General features: G+C 39.8%; 2 protein-coding genes across 3 annotated transcripts in view; one reads left to right on the top strand and one right to left on the bottom strand.

Annotated features, from left to right (window-relative positions):
* The window catches only part of plppr1 (phospholipid phosphatase related 1), a 43,674-nt gene extending 27,377 nt beyond the window's left edge, over positions 1-16,297 (top strand). The window contains exons 4-8 of one of the 2 annotated variants that reach the window (XM_018680624.2): positions 4,146-4,278; positions 7,685-7,935; positions 9,634-9,810; positions 14,107-14,238; positions 14,619-16,297. In XM_018680624.2, the coding sequence (XP_018536140.1) occupies positions 4,146-4,278; positions 7,685-7,935; positions 9,634-9,810; positions 14,107-14,238; positions 14,619-14,624 (699 nt within the window). In that variant the 3' untranslated portion in view covers positions 14,625-16,297. The remainder of the gene's footprint in view (positions 1-4,145; positions 4,279-7,684; positions 7,936-9,633; positions 9,811-14,106; positions 14,239-14,618) is intronic. The other variant, XM_018680623.2, reaches the window with a different exon arrangement.
* Positions 16,298-18,521: 2,224 nt separating this feature from the next.
* Positions 18,522-23,469, bottom strand: part of grin3a (glutamate receptor, ionotropic, N-methyl-D-aspartate 3A) — a 40,734-nt gene continuing 35,786 nt past the window's right edge. The window contains exon 10 of the mRNA XM_018680622.2: positions 18,522-20,542. Coding sequence (XP_018536138.1) covers positions 19,966-20,542 — 577 coding nt within the window. The 3' untranslated portion in view covers positions 18,522-19,965. The remainder of the gene's footprint in view (positions 20,543-23,469) is intronic.

Here is a 23,469-nt window from a genome sequence, read left to right as displayed (position 1 = left end):
GCTGTTCTTCTGCCTTTCTCTGTCCCTTGTTTTACTTGTTTATTATCAGGGACATTTCCTTCTTTGCTCTCGGGCTCTAAACATTGAGTGCTGTTACCGGTGTGTTCCGCTGAAGTAAAATCTGCATTACTGTCTCTTTTATCCAACAAACAAAACAAATTCCGTAGCTCACATTTCCTCCCCTGTAACTAATTGGTGTGGGGATGCATCGGTCCGTCGTGTTACACACCTGCACACAGACATACACACGTATGCCCGCACACACCCGGGCATACTCAATGAAATAAAATAAATTGGTTTAAAATCTGGAAGAGTGCTTCGATTGGCCAGGAAATGTGACAGACAGTATTATTTACAGCTGATTTGGTGAGAGTGCATCTGTGTACGGTTGTGACAGACTCTTCTGCACTGATTACTTCACAAAATAAATAGATAAAAAAATAAAAGTAAGAATAAAGTTATTAAACTAAGTAAAAACTAAACAATCTTTTGTTCCTGCCATTCTCCTTTATCTTTTTAAATCAGTGTGGTGGTCTTTTGTCTCTTATGGTGACAAATTTTTATATTTTTTTTGTGTGTAGTTTTACATAAAACTCATTAAATCCTAATAAGATTAATACTTTCTTGCTTTATCCTTTGTCCCTGATCACACACTCATCCTTGGAATGTGCAGTGTCAGCTGTTCAAGTTTTGTTTAACACTTCTGGTCATTTCCTGTAGTTCTCTCTCTCTCTCTCTCTCTCTCTCTCTCTCTCTCTCTCTCTCTCGCTCTCTCTCTCTCATTGGTTTATATGTGGCCTTTCACAGTCTCTGTCCATCTGTATGCAATCCCAAACTTTTTAATTGTGCCCTTTGAGAGTGCTGTGTCAGGTGCTTAAGTTGTGCTTGACACTGTACTCTATATCGCTCTGTCTCTGCATGCGTCATAAACCAGAGAGGTGGCCAATCAGAATTAATGATGACAGGGCTGGGATGTTGGCCAATTAGCAGAGAGGCAGTAATTTATGTGTAGTGTTCCACATGGCCAGACCAGTGGGAGGCTCTAGAGGTTAGATGGGTCGCCCTCGCGCAATAGTCTATAAACCCGTTCAGCCATGGACAGGCATCTGAAAGACAGTCCTTCACCCTCAGAGCCAAGATAAAGAAAGCATGATGTTGTTCTTGTCAAGTGTGGGTCCAACAGAAACAACCTGTTGACAAATGTCGTGGACCGGCAGCGGCAACCACCATGACAGAATGTAGAAGTGGCTCAAGATAAACTTCTTTTAATAGATGAGCATCAGAGAGGGATAGTGTTGAAGTAAATGGGAAACCTGTAACTCCAAAGCATTTCCTCACTAATTCCACTGCTTTTTATGCATCTTGGTAGCGATACTGAAAATTATCGGCTCATTAAGAAGAGATTAAAACAGCATTAATTACACATCCAGCAGACACAGAGCAGCATTATTATTCATTTGGTGTCACGTTTCTGGCCCCTCTGTAAATGTAGGTCCAATATTCACTCTTTTAGCTCTACTTTTGGTCTCTGCACACTCTTAGGGTGATTATGTGTCTCGTTAGTTAACTGCTCATCACTTGCTAGTCTCTAAGTTTTTCTTTTTGCTCTCAGAGCTTTCCTGCTGTTACTAGAAATAATACTGATGAGAGAGTTAAATTGTAAAAGGTTTAAAACCAGTACAGTGAGCTGAAAGATGCAAAAACACTCCATAAACCTGAGGGACTGTGTTGATCGCTTTGGGTACATCACTACAAGTGACTTTTGAGAGATTGATCAGTGCAACTTTAAACATAGTTTTGTTTGCTGAATAATTAATCAGGCAGTTCTGATAATTGATACATTTTCTTCTATCTCATTATAAATTGAATATGTTTTGGTTTGGGACTGAAAAATAAATCAATGAGGGAAGTAATCAATACTTGTAAACCTGTTGGCCAGCTTTGGATTTTCAGGTTCTGCAAAGGTGTCAGGGAAAAGTTAGCCCAGTTTTCTGATCTGAGTTTTTTTGGTCCTTATGAGTGCTGCTTTAGCTGGCTAGTAGTCTTGCATATTTCTAAATAAATACTCAATATTCACAAATTCTTTTTTATTAAAGAGCACATTTGAGATCATCAAACAATATAACCACATTGTAAAGTACAGCAATCAAGACACATTTTTTGCTGCCTCAGGCTGTGCACTTGATTGTCTCCTGATCAAAAATTCTCTGCTTTTGGCAGTCAGTATGGTGGAATGAACCGCACCATGAATCATTTATGGTCCTCCACAGGGGTGTTGCAGTCACATTTAATGTATGAGTAAAACAAAAAGGTGGTAAAATGCATAAAAAATGGTTATCCAGAATACTGTGGGCAGTTACTGTCAGTGTTTTTTCAGTCTCAGGTGAAGTATTTTATGGATTTTCAAGGGTATTGTGGACCTGAGTGCCCGTAAATCTGTTACACTGGTGGATAGGCAGCATTACTGAGATGGTACATGAACCAGAAGTCTGTTCTTTTCATTTCATGTCAAGCAAAGTACACCCAAGAATTAGGCATCTTATGAAAGATTTGCATGTTCTTTTTCGTGCCTGTTGTTTAACCTTTTCATTTTCTGCTCCAACACCACTGTTGAGTGCCAAAATGATTCTCAGTTTTCTAACGTGGTACGTTTGGAGATAGTTGTTTTCAGTCAGTCTTCATGACATTTGCGTAAAGGAGGGTAGAGGTTACATAGGAGTTGAAATAAGGCGATCAGTCAGAGGTAACTAACCTTTTCAGCGCTGAAGCAGACTCTGGTGAGACAAATACTTCAAGGCAATAACTAGGTGCTTGAAAATGTTAATGTCATCATTTAGGAGAAGTAACAGGAAATGACTCACTGAGTAGCAAGGGCTTGGATCACCAACTGGTTTGAATTGAGTTTATTTAACATTGACAAGTGTCAGAGATAGAGGTGAATTTGAGCTCCAGTCGTGGCAGAACTGACTGATGTTTCAGATGTAGCTGTAGATGTGTCTCTGTGGATTGCATAAGAATAATGTTGACTCTGGTTATGTCATATATACATGAGACCTAAAGGAGGCTAATGAATAATTTTGTTTACATTTAGGTAATTGATTTTCTTGTAAACAACCCAATTTTCAGAACCTGTAGCAGAATTATGTTGTTACATTGGTTCTCCTTTTTGGCATTTCTAAAGTACATTTTGATTTGTCACAATAACTACTCAGATGTACCAAACTACATGCTACAAGTTGCCAGTCTTTTACACTTTCAGTCTATTTGAAGATAAAGGCCTTTTCTGGCTATGTTGCATTTGAAGACAGATGTTTCTGGGTCATTATACATCAAAAGATGGATTTTCTGTCATGATACATTTGATGATAGTTTCGTTCAGTATTTGCATGCTTTATGTCACACATCATCCAGAGGGGGAAAAAAGTGTTTGAAAATATTAATTCGGCTTCCTTCATGCCGGTAAATCCAGACAGGCCTGGATCCAGTGCAAAGCTTTAAAACATTCATACCCCGTTTATGTGAGTGCTGTCAGTCCCTGTTTCTTCTTAGTTTTTTGAGTTTCCCAACATCACAACATCAATTCCTCTTGCTGCTTGCAGTCACTAAGAAAGAAATAGTAGAGTAGAGTAGAGCTACATTCACGAGAATACGTTGATGATTTAAAAAAGAAAAATTCACAAGAGATGAAGGAAAACATGAGAGTTTTGTTACCTGTCCTGGGGCTCAGAACAAACTCTTTTGTGAACACAAACACACGCAGACACCAAAGGCCAAAACCAGATGTGTTACACACATATGCACCTTGTGTGTGCACACTCTCACTTGCTCATAAACACACACATATTTTTGTAGCAGCCTGCATCACCCAAGGCAGCTGGCAAAGAGTTTCATTTTGTGTGTCCAGCAGCGGTTTTTCCATTAGACCTGATGTAATGTCCACACTGTAATGGACCTGAAGAAAGGCTGCATTAAGACACAGTGGTTTATGTACACAGGCCAGACAGAGGCAAAATGTCCTTCCGTCCTATAATGGGATGCCTAACTTCATATTTTTCTTTCCTCTTTGTCTGTATGTGTTTCTTTTGCTCTTTATTTGTGGATCTTTGTGATCTCTTCCTATTTCGGTCTTTCTCTTGTGTGTGTAGATTTTCATTGGAGAGGTGTCCATGTATGTGATGAAATCGACGAGGGAAGCTCTCCTGGCCCAGGAGAAAACCATTGTGACAGGAGACTGCTGTTACCTCAACCCCCTCATTCGCCGCATCATACGCTTCATAGGTGAGAACGTTTTCGAGTCAAATGCTCAAAAACCTTATTGTGTCCAGTAACCGACAACTCCGTGACACTCATCAACAATATGTGTGAGTGCTTTCACATACAGCATGGGCATAAAGTTATGACCTTTTGATTTTGATTATAGAGCTATGTTAAATGTGCAAGTACAGAAGCCACAAAAATCACCTCTTTGAAAACAACAGGAATAAAAATGCAAACTTTGCGGTCTTTCTCAAAATATGTTTTACAGTTTGTATCTTGTGGGACACGCTGGCCATTTAAAGTAAAGAATAATTATGACTAAGTAAAGTTTGGAAGTGCTGGTAAAACAGTTTTTCTCAGGAGACTAATCTCAAAAAACTAAATGTTCATTTCATAAACAACATATTAAAACCTGGCCACAGCAGAAACACCCAGGTGAAACAAAATCAGTGTTTTCTTGACAGTGGTCGGTAAGGAGACGATTCCTAGAATTTTGTGTTGAGAACATTTGATGGAGTACAGGCAGGAGGTTGGTCTCCTCATACCTCACAGGCTTTGAGATCTTTGGTTGCTCGGTGACCCTGCCTGTTAGTGCTTTCCATACGCAAAGATTGTGACGATGACACCAACCTCACGGAGGGAGTGAATTTATTTATTGTGATGAGCACCTTGTGCTGCATTCCTGTAAAGTCCTGCCAATGTTTGCCTGGCGCGTCACCTCGGTGCAGCTGCACTGGGTCAAAACACTACAAAATGACGGATCATTTCACCGACTCGAATCATCTCATTTAGTTCAGTACAAAGACTCATACTCACTGACTGTGTTGTTTATTTTGTTTTGTAGCTAAGAGATCAGATCATTATTCAAATACACATCAGTATGCACTTCAGCGATCACATCATCATTGTGACAAGGTGCTGCTTTTGATAATGCCTGCAGTTTAGTTTTGGATTATCTTAAGTTTAAGTTTAGTTTTCTGCTGTTTCTTGTTGTACAAAACTTCCTGCATCTGTCTTTCTGTAAGGTTTTAATCAGGAGGCAGCAAGCTGTGTATCATGGCTGAGCTGACACTTGAATGTCTGTGCTGTCAGTCACCTGTGAGGGGAGCTCCAATGCAAAAAGCTACTGATTCAAACAGTAACCCTGATGATTCAGACCTGTAGGATTTGGCATTTTATTATTAGTTCTTTCACATTCTAAACACCTCCAGCATAATCCTCAAAAGGAGAAAAGAGGGTGCAAACAATATGCAAGAAACATGTTCATCGAGCAAGCAAAGTTCAAGTGGGCCATTGTGAGGATGGCAGCAGCACATTTTACAGGCTATCACAGACATTTCTGCATTTTTAATATGCAACTACCTAACCCTAACAAGTCTTACATGTACCCATACGTGTAAACTGGAGGTTGTCCAGTACTGTAGAATAAAGTGCAATGTGGTCCTGACTGTGTCGCTTAGAGTTGCATCATTTCATGCCTGTAGTACACACCTGATGTAGCATGCAGACAGTAGAAAAAGTGAAGGTGTTATAGTTGGGATCTGATCCAAGGAGCAAATGTGATAAATTTACTGCTTTTCTAAGGCATTGATGCTCGTTGACACTGGGAAATAGGACAGTTCGGCATCCTGACATGATGATGGGCTTCAGATCCCGCTGCTTGTGTGAAAATCTATTTTATCAATCAGGTTCTTACTATGATAAATTTGGTCGTTGAGAACATGAACACAAAATGTTCTGCCAAAGGCGGTAAGAACTAAGCATCATTTGAATCACTATCTCTTGACAGTCATGCAGTTGTTTGCTTATGCTTATATGCCAGACCAGATCTGATGAAACCACAACCAAACTGTCCTGATGAAGCACATTTTTGACTGTTAAACTCTTAATAAATGCCCCAAACTTTAACTTTGGTTATACTTATATAACAATGAATAGTTAATGTTGTAGAGAGCTTGTAGGGGCTTTATTATTCAGTATTCAGCAGGCATTAGGCTTGGCATAAATCATCCAAGGGCTACTTTTAGTGACATTTGATATATTTTGTATGTGATGGGGCAACAGCTGCAAACACCTCTTGGGTTTTTACTTTGGAATGTGTGGCTTAATTGGGAGCAGTTATATCACATTATGCACCTTGTTTATACTGGACCACATCAACTGCTTTGACTCAACTGAGGTGAACTTGCTGGTTGTAGCTTTTCAGTTTAATCACTGATACATAATTGAATTTAAACATCTTTCTCAATCTTGTTGGCCCATCTCTCATCCAGAGGTTATATATGAAAGATTTCCATTCTTAGACCACAGTTACAGGTAAGGCTTTAAACTCCACAAACCTGTATCACTTAGAGAGTTAAGAGTTAGCAAGACATCCAGCTACAATCTTTGGATTGAAGTTATGTTATAGCCACTTTTCCACAAAGCTTGAGTAGACCTGGGCAGACTGATAGACTCCCTGCTCTCTGTTCCAGTAAAGGAGGTCGCCTGCTGGACTTTCCTGGCATAATCAGAACTGTATTGTTCATTTTTAAATAATACCCCTGCAGTTTATAGAACACTCATCAGAAATTCATTAGGCAGTTCATATGATTTATATTTCCGTCTGTTCCTGAACAATCTCCCACATTTGTAGGATCACTGAGGCTTTTCGTTTCCCGCTCTCTTGCTCCCCTCCCAGCTCCTCTCCTCTCACCCTAATTCCCCCTCTCTCTGTTTCCCTCAATGCCCTTCACACAATCATGTCCCTGTACCCCTCACAGACACCCGAAACGCCATCCCTCCACACCCCCACACCCCCAGCCATCCACAGCCCTCCCCGGATGAGAATACAAAGCAGAGTAATTTCATGGCTAAGCAGGCCAGATAATCAACAGTCATATTTCACAGCAAAAGGAATGCAGATGCAGACACTGGTCAGGGTGGGTGCACTGAAAGTGTCAGTGCAATCACTCATATTAAATGCTGTGTGTTTATGTTTCTTTCTCTGCCTGTTGTCCTCTCTTCTTTCCTTCCAGTTTAACTACATTTAAGTTCAACATTTCTCTTGTGTTCCCTCTCTACCAATGGTAGATTTGTACATATTGCAAAATGGACCAAAAAAGCAAGGAAATTGTGAAGGAATTTTCTGACTGTGTACATTTCCTCAATAGCAATTTGTCAGGGAATAAATGAAGAACCATTAGACGTTCTTGCTTTAGCTCTGCCTAATGACGGCTGGGAGCTTATGTGTCAGCATAGGGAGCCAGATAGTCACAGCCCAATTTAACCCCGAATATGAGGTTATTGCATCATGATCTAAGGCAGAAATTTATGTGAGGCATTTAAAGCTTTGTGTTTATATGTTAGTGTTTCTTTGCTGTGTGTTTTTTTTTTTTCCATGATAGAAATTCTCATTATGCTTTATCTGTATCCCTGTGCACCCCAGGTGTGTTTGCGTTTGGTCTGTTTGCCACAGACATCTTCGTCAACGCGGGCCAGGTGGTGACGGGAGGTCTCTCGCCCTACTTCCTGTCTGTCTGCAAGCCCAATTACACAGGCACAGAGTGTCGCTTTAATCATCAGTTCATCGTCAACGGAAACATCTGCACCGGGAACCCTGTCGTTGTGGAGAACGCCCGCCGGTCGTTCCCATCCAAGGACGCTTCGCTGAGTGTTTACTCTGCTGTTTACCTGACGGTGAGGACAATGAACATGAAGTTTAATGTGAACTTTTTAGAGAATGTTTCACTTATATACTCACATTATGAAGATCACCTGATTGTGTTCTCTAGAAATGACTTAAAAACAGTACTCGTGGGGATTACTGCTGCATAAACTCTGATAAAATTTGTCACTCTAGCATTGGTTGGGTCTGAAGACTACAGGTTTGAAAATGAACAAAATCTGGAGTCTGTGGGGTCAGCAAGAAGTGAGCGTAGCCCTTTCCTCATCTCTGTTTGAGGCTAGTACCTCAAGTTGCACTGTGGGTAATGTAGGTGTCAGGTTTTGACAAGGAAGAAATATGCATGGAAGAAAAAAGACAATATCTCTGGTTCTGCTGCATCCATTTTATCCATATTCATTGAGTTTTTAAATTTTAGCATCTGCATGGTGTCCCAAAGGATATTTGAGGAAGCACTGTCAGGAGCTTTCCTCCCCACTGCTGTCTGCACGTGTTAAATTAAAATATCATGTAATGCATTATGATACAGTTTGAAAAAAACACTCCTGATGTAGCCATTGCTGTATTTTATCTATTTTATTCAGTTTTTATTCAGCCTCCCCTCATAGCACAGGTACTTACTGAACTTACTGAACCAAAAATTTTTGTTTGTTTGTGTTTGCATTTGTTTTTGTTTCAGATTTATTTCTGTTAGTTTAAATTAGTGCGGACGAAACAAATGTTGAGATTTTCTTCAACACAAACTAAGCACAGTTAATTAAAAATCGATGTCAAATGTAACCTTGTGGCACTAGAGTAACTCTTTTGGGAATTTAAGTAATTAGTTTACATCTTGGTGGAAACAAATTATTGAGGGGAAAAAAACAAACAAACAAACAAAAAAAAAAAAAGCCACCCAAACAATCAGAGATGAATAGATCCTTTTAGTTTGGAGAGATTAAAGTTGTAGACTCTATGTGGAATTTGAAAAGACTCTGAATAAAAAAGAATATTTGCTGTAAAGAGGTGCAACATAGGAGGAATTGGCAGGCAGGGACTTCATATTCCTTGAAATATTTCACACACATATACATGGTTTCAGGCATTTTTAGAAAATTGGCTGGAGGAACACACGAAGAATGGCTTTTTGAAGGGCTATTTGAAGAGCTGCTATTTGACGTTGGAATGACGGAGATGCTCAGCTGCTGAAAAGAAAGCAAGCAGAAGTGCATGTTTATGAGCGGGAACAAGAGGAATATAAGGACAGTTGTTGATGAAAAGGGGATTTGATACATACACCTCCTTGGTTGACAGGGAAGGAGGTAAAAGTTCAAGAAGTGAGGACATATGTAGGAAGACTAAGTGTATGATTTTAAATGTTGAGATTCTTCTCAAAACTTTTTACTCACAGTAAGAGATTCCCTTATTAGCTTCATCTTGTCATCTTTTATTCTCTGTGAAAAAACTCTTTGTTTTGGAGAGTTATTTCACCCATATGATGTAAGTTTTTGACATCTTTCCTTAAGCGTTTTTCCATGCAATGGAGGCTTCGTGCTGTCATGAAATGGTAAAAATATTTGACTGCATTTCTGTGGGAACATGCATCAGACTCACTTCAGTTCATACCTACCTAAACAGAGTTGAACTGGGGCTATTATTAATCCTTTGGGATGCAGGAAAAACCTTTTCACATCTTTGCTTTGATCTAATCTCCGTACTGTCCTCTCTTCCAGATGTACATCACCAGCACCATCAAGACCAAGTCCAGCCGCCTGGCCAAACCCGTGCTCTGTCTGGGCACGCTCTGTTCGGCCTTCCTCACCGGCCTCAATCGAGTCTCTGAGTACCGAAACCACTGTTCGGACGTAGTGGCTGGATTTATACTGGGATCAGCCGTCGCTCTGTTTCTGGTGAGGACGATGGATGAATGAAAAGTTTGGGGGAAGTGAAGAAAAGGGAATTAGAAGAGAGGAAAGAGAAGATGATTATTCTGAGGTGAATTCTGGTCATGAATCATTTTCAAATTATAATAATCATTTTCAGCTTCATTTTGGAACTGACCCAAACCATTAATTAAATGATTAATTTAGGCTGCAGCCTGTAATGTCTTGCTAAGCCAGTCTTGATGCAAACTTATGTCCTAAAATTCTTATGCACAGCAGATTTTTTTTGTAGTTATTATATAGATTTTTAATGGCAATAATAAGTGTTGATTGGAGAGGCCATTTGGTGTACCTAAGAGGGTTAAGTAAGCTGTGTGCCATTTCAGTCAAGAATAATGAGTCTCTAAACACTGATTTGGTAAAGAGGCTAAAAAGAATAGCTCATGAAGAGGTGACGGGCGAGAGGATGTGGAACAGGATGAAGCAGAGTTTATACTGGGTTTTGAGGAGGTTCAGATACAGGTGAATTTGGATAGAGGGATGAAGTTGAGGACGCTCTAGTTGATTGGGGGAAAGAAAATACTGAGGTGGCACCTGGATTTCTACTGAGATCAGCAGCCGCCACAGTTTCAAAAGAGCACAGTGAGGAAGAGGTAGAAGGACCAAAAAAGAGAAGAAAGTTGCGGGAGACATTAGTTTTAATTAGTGGTTGTGTTAAATTCAGAGATGATGGAGGGAACCAGCTAAGGTAACCATTAATTCTGGTTCTGTACCCCAGAGGTAAGGGGTCTTGTTATTCGTCTTATTAAAACAAATGTCATAATAATGAATGAATCATGCAGGCTGGACTTGCCTTTCCAAGCCTCCAAGTCTTAATTTAAAGTCAAGACCAGTCTCCTGTGATGTGTTGTCAAACAGCCAGGCTTCCACTCAAAATTAAAAAGGTTTTGTCAACATCAGATTGTTTTAGTGTTTAAATGCAGGGTAGTGATTACAGCTGAACGCCTGAAGTTGTTTTTGGGTTGCAGCGGAAAGCCCACTGAGGAGGAAGGAAGGTGAAGGGAACCCCCCACAAATCAAAAAAGATTTATTTATCAGTCTCTGAGGCTTCATTACTTGTAATTGCCAGTGGGCCCGGAGCGTCAATGCAGGAAGAAGCATGGAAGAGAGGAAAGGGAGGAGAAGACAGGGAGGGAAGGGAAATCAGGGGTTGGTATTTGTGCATTGGTTGTTGGTAGCTGGTTTAACAGGTTTTTAATTTAAAGAGGCAGCTTTGTGACATGTACTCACTAGAAAATTTTTTGTCTAATAATTGTAATCAAAGATGTTACAGTTTATAAATATTATATGGGACTTTACAATGTGGCAGACACCTTTACAATTTTTCTAAGCCAAAAGTTACATTAAATCAGCAAGTAAAACTAAGTAAGTAATTTGACCACCTTGTGTTTACAGACAAACATCTTTTTGGATTGATATATATATATATATTTTTTTTAAATAAAAATAATGACAGTAAACACTAGGAAACATTTTGTCGTGTTGATGGTGGTTGAGGCTATGAGGCTAACTGGTAGATAGCTGATATTTAAAAAAAAAGGCATAAACAAGCCTTAGAGGACCCTAGGGGAAAGGTCAAGGTGTTACTGAAGTCATTATGATATATCCTCTGGGGACAATGTCCCATAAATTTTTCCACTAATCCATTGGCTTGATGTTGAAATATAGTGAAAAGTTTGCCCTAAGGGTTAGCATTAGGAAGGCAAATTCCTGCAGGACAACAGGATGTTCAGATGATGGTAGATTTTGATTGTGATAGATGCTTCCAGGCTAGCTTGGTGAGTAAGGTTGGTGGCAATCATTCCTGCTCTTGTCTTTGCCCTTACGTTGTGTACTTCATTGCTAAAAGCTAATGATCTTCAATGTGGTCAACATGGAGCAGCTTTGTCCTTGGAACATGAGGAGGAGGAGCCAGTGCACCCACTCTTTAATGAAGGATATGAGCTTTCAGTGATTGACCAATAAAAATTGACATACATTGAGTCAATGATCTCCAGGGAAAGATGAACAGAAGAAAGTCAATCATCACTTCAGCAGTTTTGAATCTGCTCATTTCCAGCTTATTATCAGCAAACCATGAACCGAGGAGGGCTGCCTCTCCCCTACACATGCACCTAATGGTCCTGATGAAGCTTATCAAAGTCTTGTCATCTTAGAACTGAGGCAGTTTGATGGACTGCTGTTGAGGGAAATTAATTGGTGCAAGAAGAAGTAAAAAGCAGGTATGGCTTAAATCCCTGTGCTAGTAATGCTCACAGAGAGGCGATCTGAGTGGGCTCATCAAACAGCTACTGCTGTTAGTCTTACAAGAGGTTTGTCCTCTGCCTTCAGATTGAGGGATCACTATTAAGCACTTGGTTGTGGAGCACCAGGATGATGTTGGTAAAATCCTAAAATAGGCGACAGAGGTGTCTGCTTGATCCAAGACAATCTAGAGGTCTATGCTGACACCTGCTGAGTCTGATAAAACCCTTGAAATTTAAAATGACTACAAACTAAATCTCTTTCAGTGTGTATAAAATTGCCATATAAAAAGTATGTTACATCACAGGATAAGAGTCCAAATCCTGTTGTTTTCTTCCTGTCTCATTTGATGCAGATCTTATGTTTAATCTATTTGTAAATAAAAAAAAAACATATCATACATACAGTTCAATCTGAACCTAATATTGTGGTATAAAATTGGATCCTATGGCTGGACAATATACACCTTTTATTTGAAAGCTCAAAACCATCTTTTCACTACCTCTATGGCAGTAAGCAAATTTCACTTTCCTCACCTGAGACAATAGATTGCAGCTGAGCCTGTCTTAGCATGGATGACAAGGCACAAAAATGGAAAGAAAGCAGTCATCCACTATCTGAGGGGATGCAACTGAGTGAAAACAAAAAAAGCGGATGCCATACCGAGATGTATTTGAAACAAGCAGGACGGTAACAGCTTCAATAAATAGGTTGCATCCAAGGGTAGATAAGAACAGTCACGTGAAAACAACAGAAATCAGTGTCAGTGTAGAGTTGAGCACAAAGGTCTGCAATTGAACATTTTTGACTTGCCCATGAGTCAGTCCAATCAACTTAAAGTTTAGATTCAGTGTGACAGACATTTTTTAAAAGAAATATGTTTTTGTAAAACATTGATACCCAGACACTGTGATTCTTTCATTTCCTTGGTGTGGGAATACTAGAAAAGGACTGCCCATGAACTGCCACAAACACGGAAACCTTGAGCATCCTCCAGCAGTGAATTGCCCTGCTTCATTTTCTCCTTTGCCACTGCCTAAGGGCATGGTTGGCTTTGGGGTTTGGGGAATCTCCCTCAGGCTGCCTTGTTTTATTAACTAGTCCATGGAAATGCAGCAGTCTTGGTGGTGCCTCTACTATTAAAAGAACCTGGCCGATGAACAAAAACAAGAATTTACAAGTAAATGTAATTTACAAGAATTTTACCAGACATATAAATGAAGAAACAAGACATCAGTTCACTGCGTCTGCTGGGCACAGCGCCATGCCACAAACTTGAACACTCCAGGGCATCTCATGACTACATTAAATGATGGCTTGACTTTTGTGGTTGCAATTTTTGATTGAATCTTAACACCCATATAAACTTTATATTACAACAATAACTGTTGTGAAGCAGAAAATACATCCAAATCTCTCCAAAACAAAAAACAAAAAACAACAACAACAACAAAAAAAAACCCCTCATGGGTGTGCCTAATTCCCTCTGATTGGAGTTTAATATCTCATTGGCACAAGGGTTTGTAGGCAGTTTGATTAAAGGTTTGAGAAATCACAATTTAATGTAATCTTTTAAGAATAGTTTGAGAATCTTTTTAGACCAGTTATTGCCAGAATGAGTGACATTGTTGTCAGCTAATTAGTAAACATTAGCAGGCTAATATGTTAAACTCAGAGGGTATCCAAGGTAAAGATTATACCTGTTATATTAGCATGTTACTATGCTAACATTGAAATTTAGCTCAGAGCAGCACTTGCCTAAATACAGCTTCATAGAACAGCTAACATGACTATAGACTCTTAGTCTTGTTATGACATTTGTTTGGGGGGATAAAAGTGACATTATTTTGAAATAACAAATAATTTTGTTTAATGTTAAATGAACAATTTGTCATGGATTTACTGATCGCAATCTGTTAAAACCTAATGTGTTTGTTAATGACACACCACCAGTTAAAGTGTCAGAATGTCACAGCTGAAACTGACCTTTTTATGTTGAACTGTCCTCATACTTCACAGGGTATATGTGTTGTGAACAACTTCAAAGGCATCCATAGTGCAGCAGCTAAACAGAAGACTGAAGATTACCGTGGTCTGCCTCTAATGACTTTCCCCCGTGTAGAGAGTCCTCTGGAGACCCTCAGCGCACAGGTAGCTAAAAACACTTAACCTGGAATCCCCAAAACTTTAATCTCTGTGATGCACATTATCTTTCCCCATTAATTGGTAGTGCTCCCGTGAGGCCTTCAGCTTAAAACAAAAATCCCCCCTCCAGGTACTTTTAATTCAGTTTACTGGAATTTGGTTTGTACTCTAACTCGCTGTTAATGTAGTTTTTTTGTAATTTACTTTTTCATGTCCTGCTTCAGTTGGTAATTTCCTACGTTTCTTAGAATTCCTATAGAGAAAGGGTACGTAAATCAACTAAAGGGAGCATTTTCGGTATCAGTCACATATTTGGTTCACCATGTGTTCTTTCTTTCTTTCTTTCTTTCTTTCTTTCTTTCTTTCTTTCTTTCCTTTACATAAAGCAATGACACATGTTCACAAGAACACACAGGCATGACATTTTGCACTACATCCCTGTCCTGCCTCTCAAACACGCAGAAACACAAACAGAACCCCCCACAGAGCACTCCTGACACTGGCTGACAATGATTTCCTTTACCTTTTCATTTCCACACCTTTTCCCTCTCCTGTCTGCTCCCATTTTCTTTGTTCTCTTCATCTCTCTCAATCCCTCTTCCTTCATCCCTCCTCTCACGTCCGTTTTCAGAACCACTCGGCATCGATGACGGAGGTCACATGACTAAGGGGGCAGCACCGGGTCACGTTTGCGTCTCCACAGCACTTCCAGACACAATGACAAGGACGCATGCCACGTGGCTCCGAATGCTTAACAAAAAAACACTCCTGATATATCTGTTTCATTCACCCTGGGGGATAAAATACACCATGTTTGTAATGGTTCTCATCTAGTTGGGCTATGCTCAGTTCAACCTGCCAAGGCACACAGATCGCATGAGTGGCAAAAATATCAAGGCAAGGCAAACTTAAGCACAGAGAGTTTTTTTCCAGATATTTGAAACCATTTGAAACATGGGACATTTTCTTTCCTCCACGGTGCGCTGTTTGTAGTTAGAGGACGGTGTTTTGTACATTTTGTATGAGCGAGTGCTGTAGCCTATCCTGACGGTGTTAAACCTGCACACTTCCTGTCAGCTGACTCACTCTGTTTTACATCACATCCTGTCAGGTGAAATGCCTGGTTGATCACCACATCTATCCCCCCTCAGTCTGAAAAATCTGCTATGGAAAAAATATTGATGTTGTTCTGTGATGTTTGTCATTTGTACAGAAAAAAGACAGAATCCTTCTTTTTATTATCTCTTTCTGTACATTAATTGGCCATGTCAGGTCATATTTTGTAAAGATTTTTGTTAATCTGTATGACTATTATGATCCATTTGGACCTGTTTGCCTGCTGTAAACCTGGATATGTTTTGGTATCAGTTTAAGTGTTTTTGGAGAATGACCCCTCTCCCCTTTGGAGGAAATGACAAGGAAGAGTCAGTGACATCCTCCGAGTCAGAAAATGGGGTTTGGCACCTGCTGTGCCACATTATCAGTCACAATGTTATGAAAATATGATTGGTTGAAACTCTCACTATGAGTGTGTTTCACCCCAATTTCCTGATTCACTGTGATGTTGATAGAAATTTCTCTACAGAGAGGTCCAGCGGGGCTAGCCTGTGCCAGATCTACCTGAAGATTTCGCTGGTGCGACTTCACAATTACATTTAAACTGAAATCCCAATGGAACATCCTTATAAAATTTGTAGAAAAAAGAGACAGAAATGCTCTTTGGAGTGAAACTGAGTGACTTACTTAAGGCCTGGCTAGCCCTTTTAATGGAAACAGGCTAATGACTCCTGCTTCACTTTTCCTCCTTGAGGCACCCCTCCCCCTCCCCAAGCCACCAGTGGATTGTGATGCAATGTTGTGACTCCATTTCCTATTGGAAGTTATGCCCAGCATGAAGAGAGAAGTCAAGATGTTTTATAAATATTCCTGATTTGAATTCTACTCATTATCATTGTGATTATAATTGTCTTTTACTTTGAAAACAAAAGAAAAGCATTTCATTTGAAATGCTGCATATATTTTTTTTTCTTGGTTTGTCCACAAATTAAATAGTCAGTAGCAACAATGTGTTCTCTTGTGTTTTTCATCATGTGTGAGAATGCTTGAGTTTTATCTTGTAAACAAATGTGGCAAAACAAAACAATTGACAAACTGAAATACCCAGTAGTAGGAAATGGAGGCTGAAAGCAGTACATTGCCTTGCTGGAGGAAGTGAGAAATGAGTCTGCCCTTGTGTTTATTTGAATATTCAGAAATTTCTTCTCTTTAGACATCTTTACCCTGAGTTGAGTCTTGCAGTCAAGATGTATAGTGTCTTCTTTGCTGCATACAAATGCCACCTTCTTTGCTGTGATTGGCCCCTAAAATAAGTCATGGCTAATCTACAGCCTAAAGGTATGGTCACATTAGGGTTTTGTCCAGCAAAACTGCCCTATAGTCAGGCCTGAAAAGGGTGTGACGTCATGGTTCTGAAGTGGGTAATGAATAAATATTGAGACAATTGATCAGAAACTTTAGAAATTCTGTGAGACTGTAAACTGTGGTTTTTAGTCTGGTAGTGTAACGGTGCGATGGCACACACAAGAAAATTGACTTTTCCATTCACAAACACAGCAGTGTTTGTATTGGCTGATTATGCACATTCACATAGTTAAACTTGACCAAAGGTGAACTCTGAACCGTGAATCCATCAGAGTCAACCAGGGCGATGCAATGAAGAGAGAAACGTGCTTGAATTTGTCAGTTGCACAGGCTTCGGTTGAAATAAATGGGGACATGGAGTGAAAATTTGCTGGAAGGAGGTGTAATGTGACCGTACCTTCAAACATTTAGAAGGTTCCATTGGGCAGCACAAAACTGGGAGGATGGTGCTTCTCTGAAAGCTCAGTTCAGGTGGAAAAGAAACCCCTTTTTAAATGTTTTTCACATATGTGTTTTAAGGATTACGCTTGAGTTGAAAGTTTATCTTTGGAGAGGGTCATTGCAGAATAATTTCACTAAATGGATTTTGAGTTTGAAGTTGGGGATTCTTGAACAAAAAAACAACAAAAAACTATTTTGTGAACTCCTGACAAATGCTGTATGAACCAGTTCAAAGGGGAAGCCTGCCTCAAGTGAAAAATATGATATTTCCAGGAGCTTATGTTTAGACAGATCTTCAAAAAGCCTCTATGAAAATGACTTTATTCTTGTCTCTTGTACAGTGTCACGTCCTGTGAAACAGCCCTCTCCTCTTCACACCACACCCCTGTCCAACCACACAAGCTACCCAGACAAGCAATTAGAATGAGCATACATATGCTAAAAACCAGGCTCTTATTTAGTTTTTCTGTTGATTCATCATCTTAGAACTGCACTGACTTGGTTGATGTTTATGTCACCGCTAAGCAAGGCACACACACAGATAGACACAAAGAAAGCTGACGGCTCAGCCAGTGCACTTGCTCTTTTGCTCTGTCAGGTATTCATTTCAGCTGGGACAGACTGCACTTACCCTGCAGACACACTGGCTAAATAGATAGGGGCTATTTGTGTATATGTATGTGTGTGTGTGTGTGAGACTGTGTTTGACCATGCCATGTGTTTATAAAATGTCATCCTTGGCTGTTCTTTGAACGTTTCTCTGTCCAACCTGCCGTCCTCTAGCAATAAGAGTGAAGAATACTGCAATAACCAAATATCATTTCAAGGTAGGCGCAAAGCTCTGGGTGGGTTGGTTATGAATAGCTATAGGGTATTTTTTAAAAACCATAATGGAATCTTTTTAGATGGGAGGAAATGAACAACTGCAGGTGAATCTAAATGGCCAACTTGGGGGGGGGGGGGTTCCGGCAAATAATTCCTTGACCCATGGAGTGATTGGTGTGCCCTCAATGTCAGCCATTGTTTCTCTGGTTTCACTGACTCATCTTTGTCTGTCTTACAGGAGCTCATTACCTATCAGATAAAGCAAATCCTTTAAATCCTTGTTAAAAAAAAAAAAAAAATTGCATGATAGTCATCAAGCCCCTGGTCTTCAGTTGAGTCCCTTGGCAGTTAATTCATTTTGTAGCTGGAAACAACAAAACAAAGTTTTTAGAAAAAATATAAAGGAGTCACTTCATACATAACAGTTTCAAGGTTACGGAGGTGTTGTAATTAACAACTGAACTCAGGTTCAACAACGCAAAAGGCTCAAAGATTCTATGGGTGCCATGTTCCGCTTTCTAATATGTAATTGAAATTGTGAAAAGACATGCCAAACATTTTAGGTGAAGTGAAAAGGAAAGGCAATGAATTTAAGTGCAAAGAAGAGAGGTAATTTTTAATAACAGAACACATCCAAACCCAAACAGAAAAGGATGCAAGAAAACAGGTCTCATCACAGAGGGACTGTTTCAGTGTGTTCAGCGGTGAACTGTTCATCATGGTTAAATAACATGTCAGAGTTTGGCGAGTGGTCTACAGAATCTTGATGTTGACACATATGTTTTTCTACAATAAGTTTGTATTAGAAACTCACTGGTAACCCTGTGTTTGTTGTGTCATGATATTACAAGGGCACTGGTATGACATTAAGAGGTTGGGAAAAAAGGTTTTGCTTTGGGTCCCTGACTAGAAAAGCTTTTTTCCCTTATCATTTTATGTGTACCTTATTACTTCTTCAGATGCCGTGTTGTTTATAACCCTGAAGCCATTATGAAAAACCGAAACTTCTAGACCATAACTCAAACTCTGACAAGTTAAATGATGACTTGTAGTTGCAGCTTTCCTGAAAAAACTAACAGTGCATCAGTGAAGTGCAGGACAACATTATACAGTGATCCATAAATAAGATTTTGTACTGTCCTAGATTCCACCACAAGATGCCAACCAGATGTTCTTGATGAATATAGAGGTGTCTTGCCATAACTTTATATCTTTTTTGTTGTTTTTCTACTTGTAACAATAGCCCAACCAACCCTGAAAAGACTAACCAGAAAAAAAATGCCAGAAAAAATTAAACGCACTGTCAAAGGCCAGAAATGTTTAGGCGCCAATGGTTAAATCAACCAATCACCAGCAGTTATATTTCTTCTCTTTCCCCCACAAAGATACAAGGTTTCAGCAAGACACAAGGACATAAAGACTTAACTGGCTGGGTTCAAGCTCAGGTCATTTTACTCTCTCAATGAGTCTCAACATTAGACTCAGGTGAATTAGCCCATTAAGCTTAAATACCAAAGAGTCTTCATATCTATGACCAAGCCTATCATCATGGCAAGCAAATCTGTACCCTTGAAGAGACAAGGCTTAAAGGGAAAGGATGAGAGGGACAAAAGGACGGAGTAGAGAGGAGTGGGAATGGAAATGAAAAAAATTGAGGGATTAGAAAAAGGGTGAAAAGGAGATGGAGAAAATACTAGGAGGAACGTTAAGAAGAGGAAGGGGTTGCACAGCTCTTCAGTGACAGCAACAAGCTAGTGAGAACAGATTTGGTTCAGGATCCCTGGTTCACCTTTGTCCAGTGCCTCTTGTTTATTCAAATCATATGTTCCAGAAGTCAGAAAAATGTCCTACTGAGCAGGATATGACCCCTGGAGAATGTCTCAGTCTGGCGTTCAGGGGAACTCCTGAGCCTAAGGGAGGATTCATCTTCCAGAAATCTGTGAAGGTTCCTACTCCAGAACTCAGGTGAGGATCATTTTCCAGAACCTGTGAGAGGTTTTGGAAACTTGTCCCATGTCTAACCAGGAGAAACAGAGGAGAAAAGCTTCAGAACTCTGGTAGTGTGTTTGTGTGTTGGTTAGTCTGCTGGTGGGACTGGGTATATTGAGCAAACTGGTTAGACTGGAGAGTAGTGGGCTGACTGGGTGCAGTCTGGTTTGCTTGCTGGTTTTCTGATTGATACTGTTCTAGCTCTCTCTTCCTCCTCATGGCTGACTGCAGCTGCTGTTTGATTACGAGGATTTGACCCTCCAGTTCTGACAGCTCCTGAACCAGAGGGTTCCGGCCAACACTTAGGCCGGGGCCGCAGTCTCCCACACCCAAACCCCGGCACTGTGTTAGGCCCTGTCCAGAGGCCCCCTGCCCTGGCCCCAATCCTTGGCCCAGTCCTCGCCCCAACAGGTCTGAGCGACCATTCGAGGTGGTCACTATGGGCAGGTGTTTCTCCAGTAAGGGAAGAGGATGAGGGTGAGGCAGGGGAGAAGGGGGCGGCGGAGGAGGAAGATCCTGGGAGGATGGGCGTTCTAGGTCATTCTGCATCTCTTGTGGAAGGACCCTACGTCTGTTACAGTGGGAGGACTCTGCAGGATTCCAAGATACTGACTGGTTGTTTCCCTCATTGCACCTGGAGAGACAGATATGGAGAGAAATGTATTTTAAGTTTCTTCAGTTCTGTTTCCTTCCTAAGAATGTCATGTGGGAGAGTTGTTTATCTTCTGATTGGATGTTTACATGATGAATCCTACATATAAGATACAACCGTGTGCCAACACTACAAGTATACAGTTTAGTTCCATGCATGATGTATGAAAAACTAGGACAGAACATAAACAGGAAAGTAAAGTGGAGAAAAATGTCCCTTAACTCCTGTGTGGGAAAGTTCCAGACATTATTGTCAAGAGGCTCACATTGTGATTCTTAGAGGAATACAACAACCAGGATGAATGCTTGCCAAGAAATAGTACAAGTGTTCTCCCCCAATGTCCCATTCAATGAAAAATGCCTTTTTGGTGTGTGTCCCCAAGTACACTATATTTTTTTGTTTAATTTTTAATTTTTTTAGCAACACTAAGTCCACCAATTTTGTGATTTCTTAACCTTCCATTTAGCACCATCATCAGGTTAAAATTTTAATTCATCCAGTAGAACATGCAAAACTAATGACATTCCTGTCAGCTTTAGCTGTACTTAGTGCTAATTAGCAAACTGTCATTGCTAATAATATGCTCAAAATTGCACAATGACAAATTGTGAGCATGTTAGCATGGTAATATTAGCATTTAATTGAGTATTGCTCAAGCAAGTACAGCTTCACAGAGCCGTTAGCATGGCTCTAGACTTTTGTTAAAATTTGCTAAAATACTCAAAATAGTTTTGATTTTGATTTATTTACTACAAAAAAAGACCTTGCAGACCTTGACTGTCAAGGCCTACTGGTACACATCAAATTCGTATCCAATTAATTTCCCCTAGCGCCAGTACTGATCCCACCAACCTGGAGGTCTACCTTCATCTTTAACCTAATGAGCACTAGCAGCAGTAATGTAGGTTGAAGGGGTAAGGTGTCAGTTTGGCACAGCATCACAAATGTCATGTTCTATCCAGGCTTAATCACATATCGGCTGATGCCTGGGATCACAACATACCCTTTCTCTTCGTGCTACTCCAGAGAGTGATGGAGAGGCTGAGTGATCTACAGTCAGTGACCATTTTACAGCATTTTGTCCTGCCTCCTCTTCAACTCATTTATCATGTATAATCACATTTCATGTACTGTGGAAGCACCACAAACCATGGAAGAAAAATATAATCTCAAAGCTGTTTCACTGGAGCTTTAAAGCCACACAAACAGCCAAGTACGGTTGTCCTTGGTGATGCATTAGTTCCTTTGATTGCACTGACCAAGAAAAAAATCTTGCAACATGAAGTCACCCTGGACCTTTTCCCAACGCCTCTCCCTTTTCCCCCACTGCACCAGCACATGATAGGAAGAAGACAGAGAGAAAGTGGCATCTGCAATACATGACTGGATATTACACGAGGCTGGTGTCATCTCAGATTTGGAGAAAATACCAGTCAGTGTCCTTGCTTTTATGCTTCACCAAACCATGGAAATGTTTGGCTTGATTCTGAATATTTAGTTATTACTGCAGTGTTTATCCTTTGGTCAATTTGTTGTGGTCTACAACTGCTTTTTTTTTTTTTTTTTTTTAAATACAAACATTATGAGATGTTTTGTTGTGTTAGTGGATTAAATGCCATGTGAGGGCAACTTTCAGAGATCACATCTGGGGAAACACAAACAAACAAATAAATAATAGGCATCTTACAAAAATGATATTCATAAGAATGGTAGAAGAGCAAACAGATTACTATTGGATTTTAATGGTAAAGTCATGGCACATTACATAAAAAATAAAATTTAAAAAACTTTTTATGGATATAAAGCTCCTGAGATCACCTTGTGCTCCCCATCACTGAAAACGCAGAGCATAACCCAGTATATAAAGCACCAGTACAATATAATACATTCTGCACTCCCTGTCATCTCTAATGTTTACTGCAGTCATTTATACTGTAGGATAGTTCTGACTTGCCAAGGAAAAGAACAAAATTCGGTTTCCTCTCAAAAAGAAACTTCTCATATCTATTGGACCAGATCTGCACACTGAAAAATAACCATGATTTCATGAAAGGAGCGGAGAAGACATCACAACATATGAATTGCAGCCTAACTTGAGAACTCTCTGAATCAAAGGTTTTCCCACCAGTGATAAAAAAAGTGACAAGACGAGTCTAATGAGATACTCCTGACATCACAAGAGACCTTAAACTGAAAGATGGGACATCAGAATATAAGAACATGAAAAGAATTTCATCTTAAATTGATACATGCACTTTTTTTTGACAAGAAGGCACCTGTGCTGACATCATGGCTGCAATGAAAGAGAGCTTATTAATCAGTCTTGTTAACATTATCAGTTCTCTTAAGCCTTAAATCTTAAGATACACAGCCCCAATTTCAACATCTTTATAAACGCTGCTTATAAGTTTTAAAACTGTCTTTATAGCATAGATGTTCTGTAACTAACTAAGCTATATCATAGGCTCTCAGGTAGGTCCCTGTTCAGTGTTACAACATCGAAAACAAACACTGGACTGAAAAAATCTGACTAACTTCTAAAACTCACCACTTGCTTTTATACTTAACTGCTCTTGAACTTTTCTATAATATCTTCCTTTCTATGCATTGTTTTGCATTTTATTGATAAATCTAACATTTGTTTTTTATTTATTCATTTTGAAAGCACTCTGTGGTTGCTCTCAAAAGAACTATGCAAATAAAGATGATTCTCATCATTAGTAATAATACTATCCACACTAACGGAAAAGCTTGTAGCACAGTTTTTGCTCTCTTGTTTTTCCATTCAGCCTCTAACTTAATTTCCTTAGTATTGGGAGTTCATGTGGGTGTTACTCCCACATGAAAGAGGAGCTCTTTCAACTTTTCACGATATGAATGGGAAAGATGATTGAGACGGTGCTTACATC

This window comes from Lates calcarifer, linkage group LG9 (genome assembly GCF_001640805.2).
Source record: "Lates calcarifer isolate ASB-BC8 linkage group LG9, TLL_Latcal_v3, whole genome shotgun sequence".
NCBI classification, from domain to species: Eukaryota; Metazoa; Chordata; class Actinopteri; family Centropomidae; genus Lates; species Lates calcarifer.
This window is presented reverse-complemented; position numbering and strand designations above follow the sequence as displayed.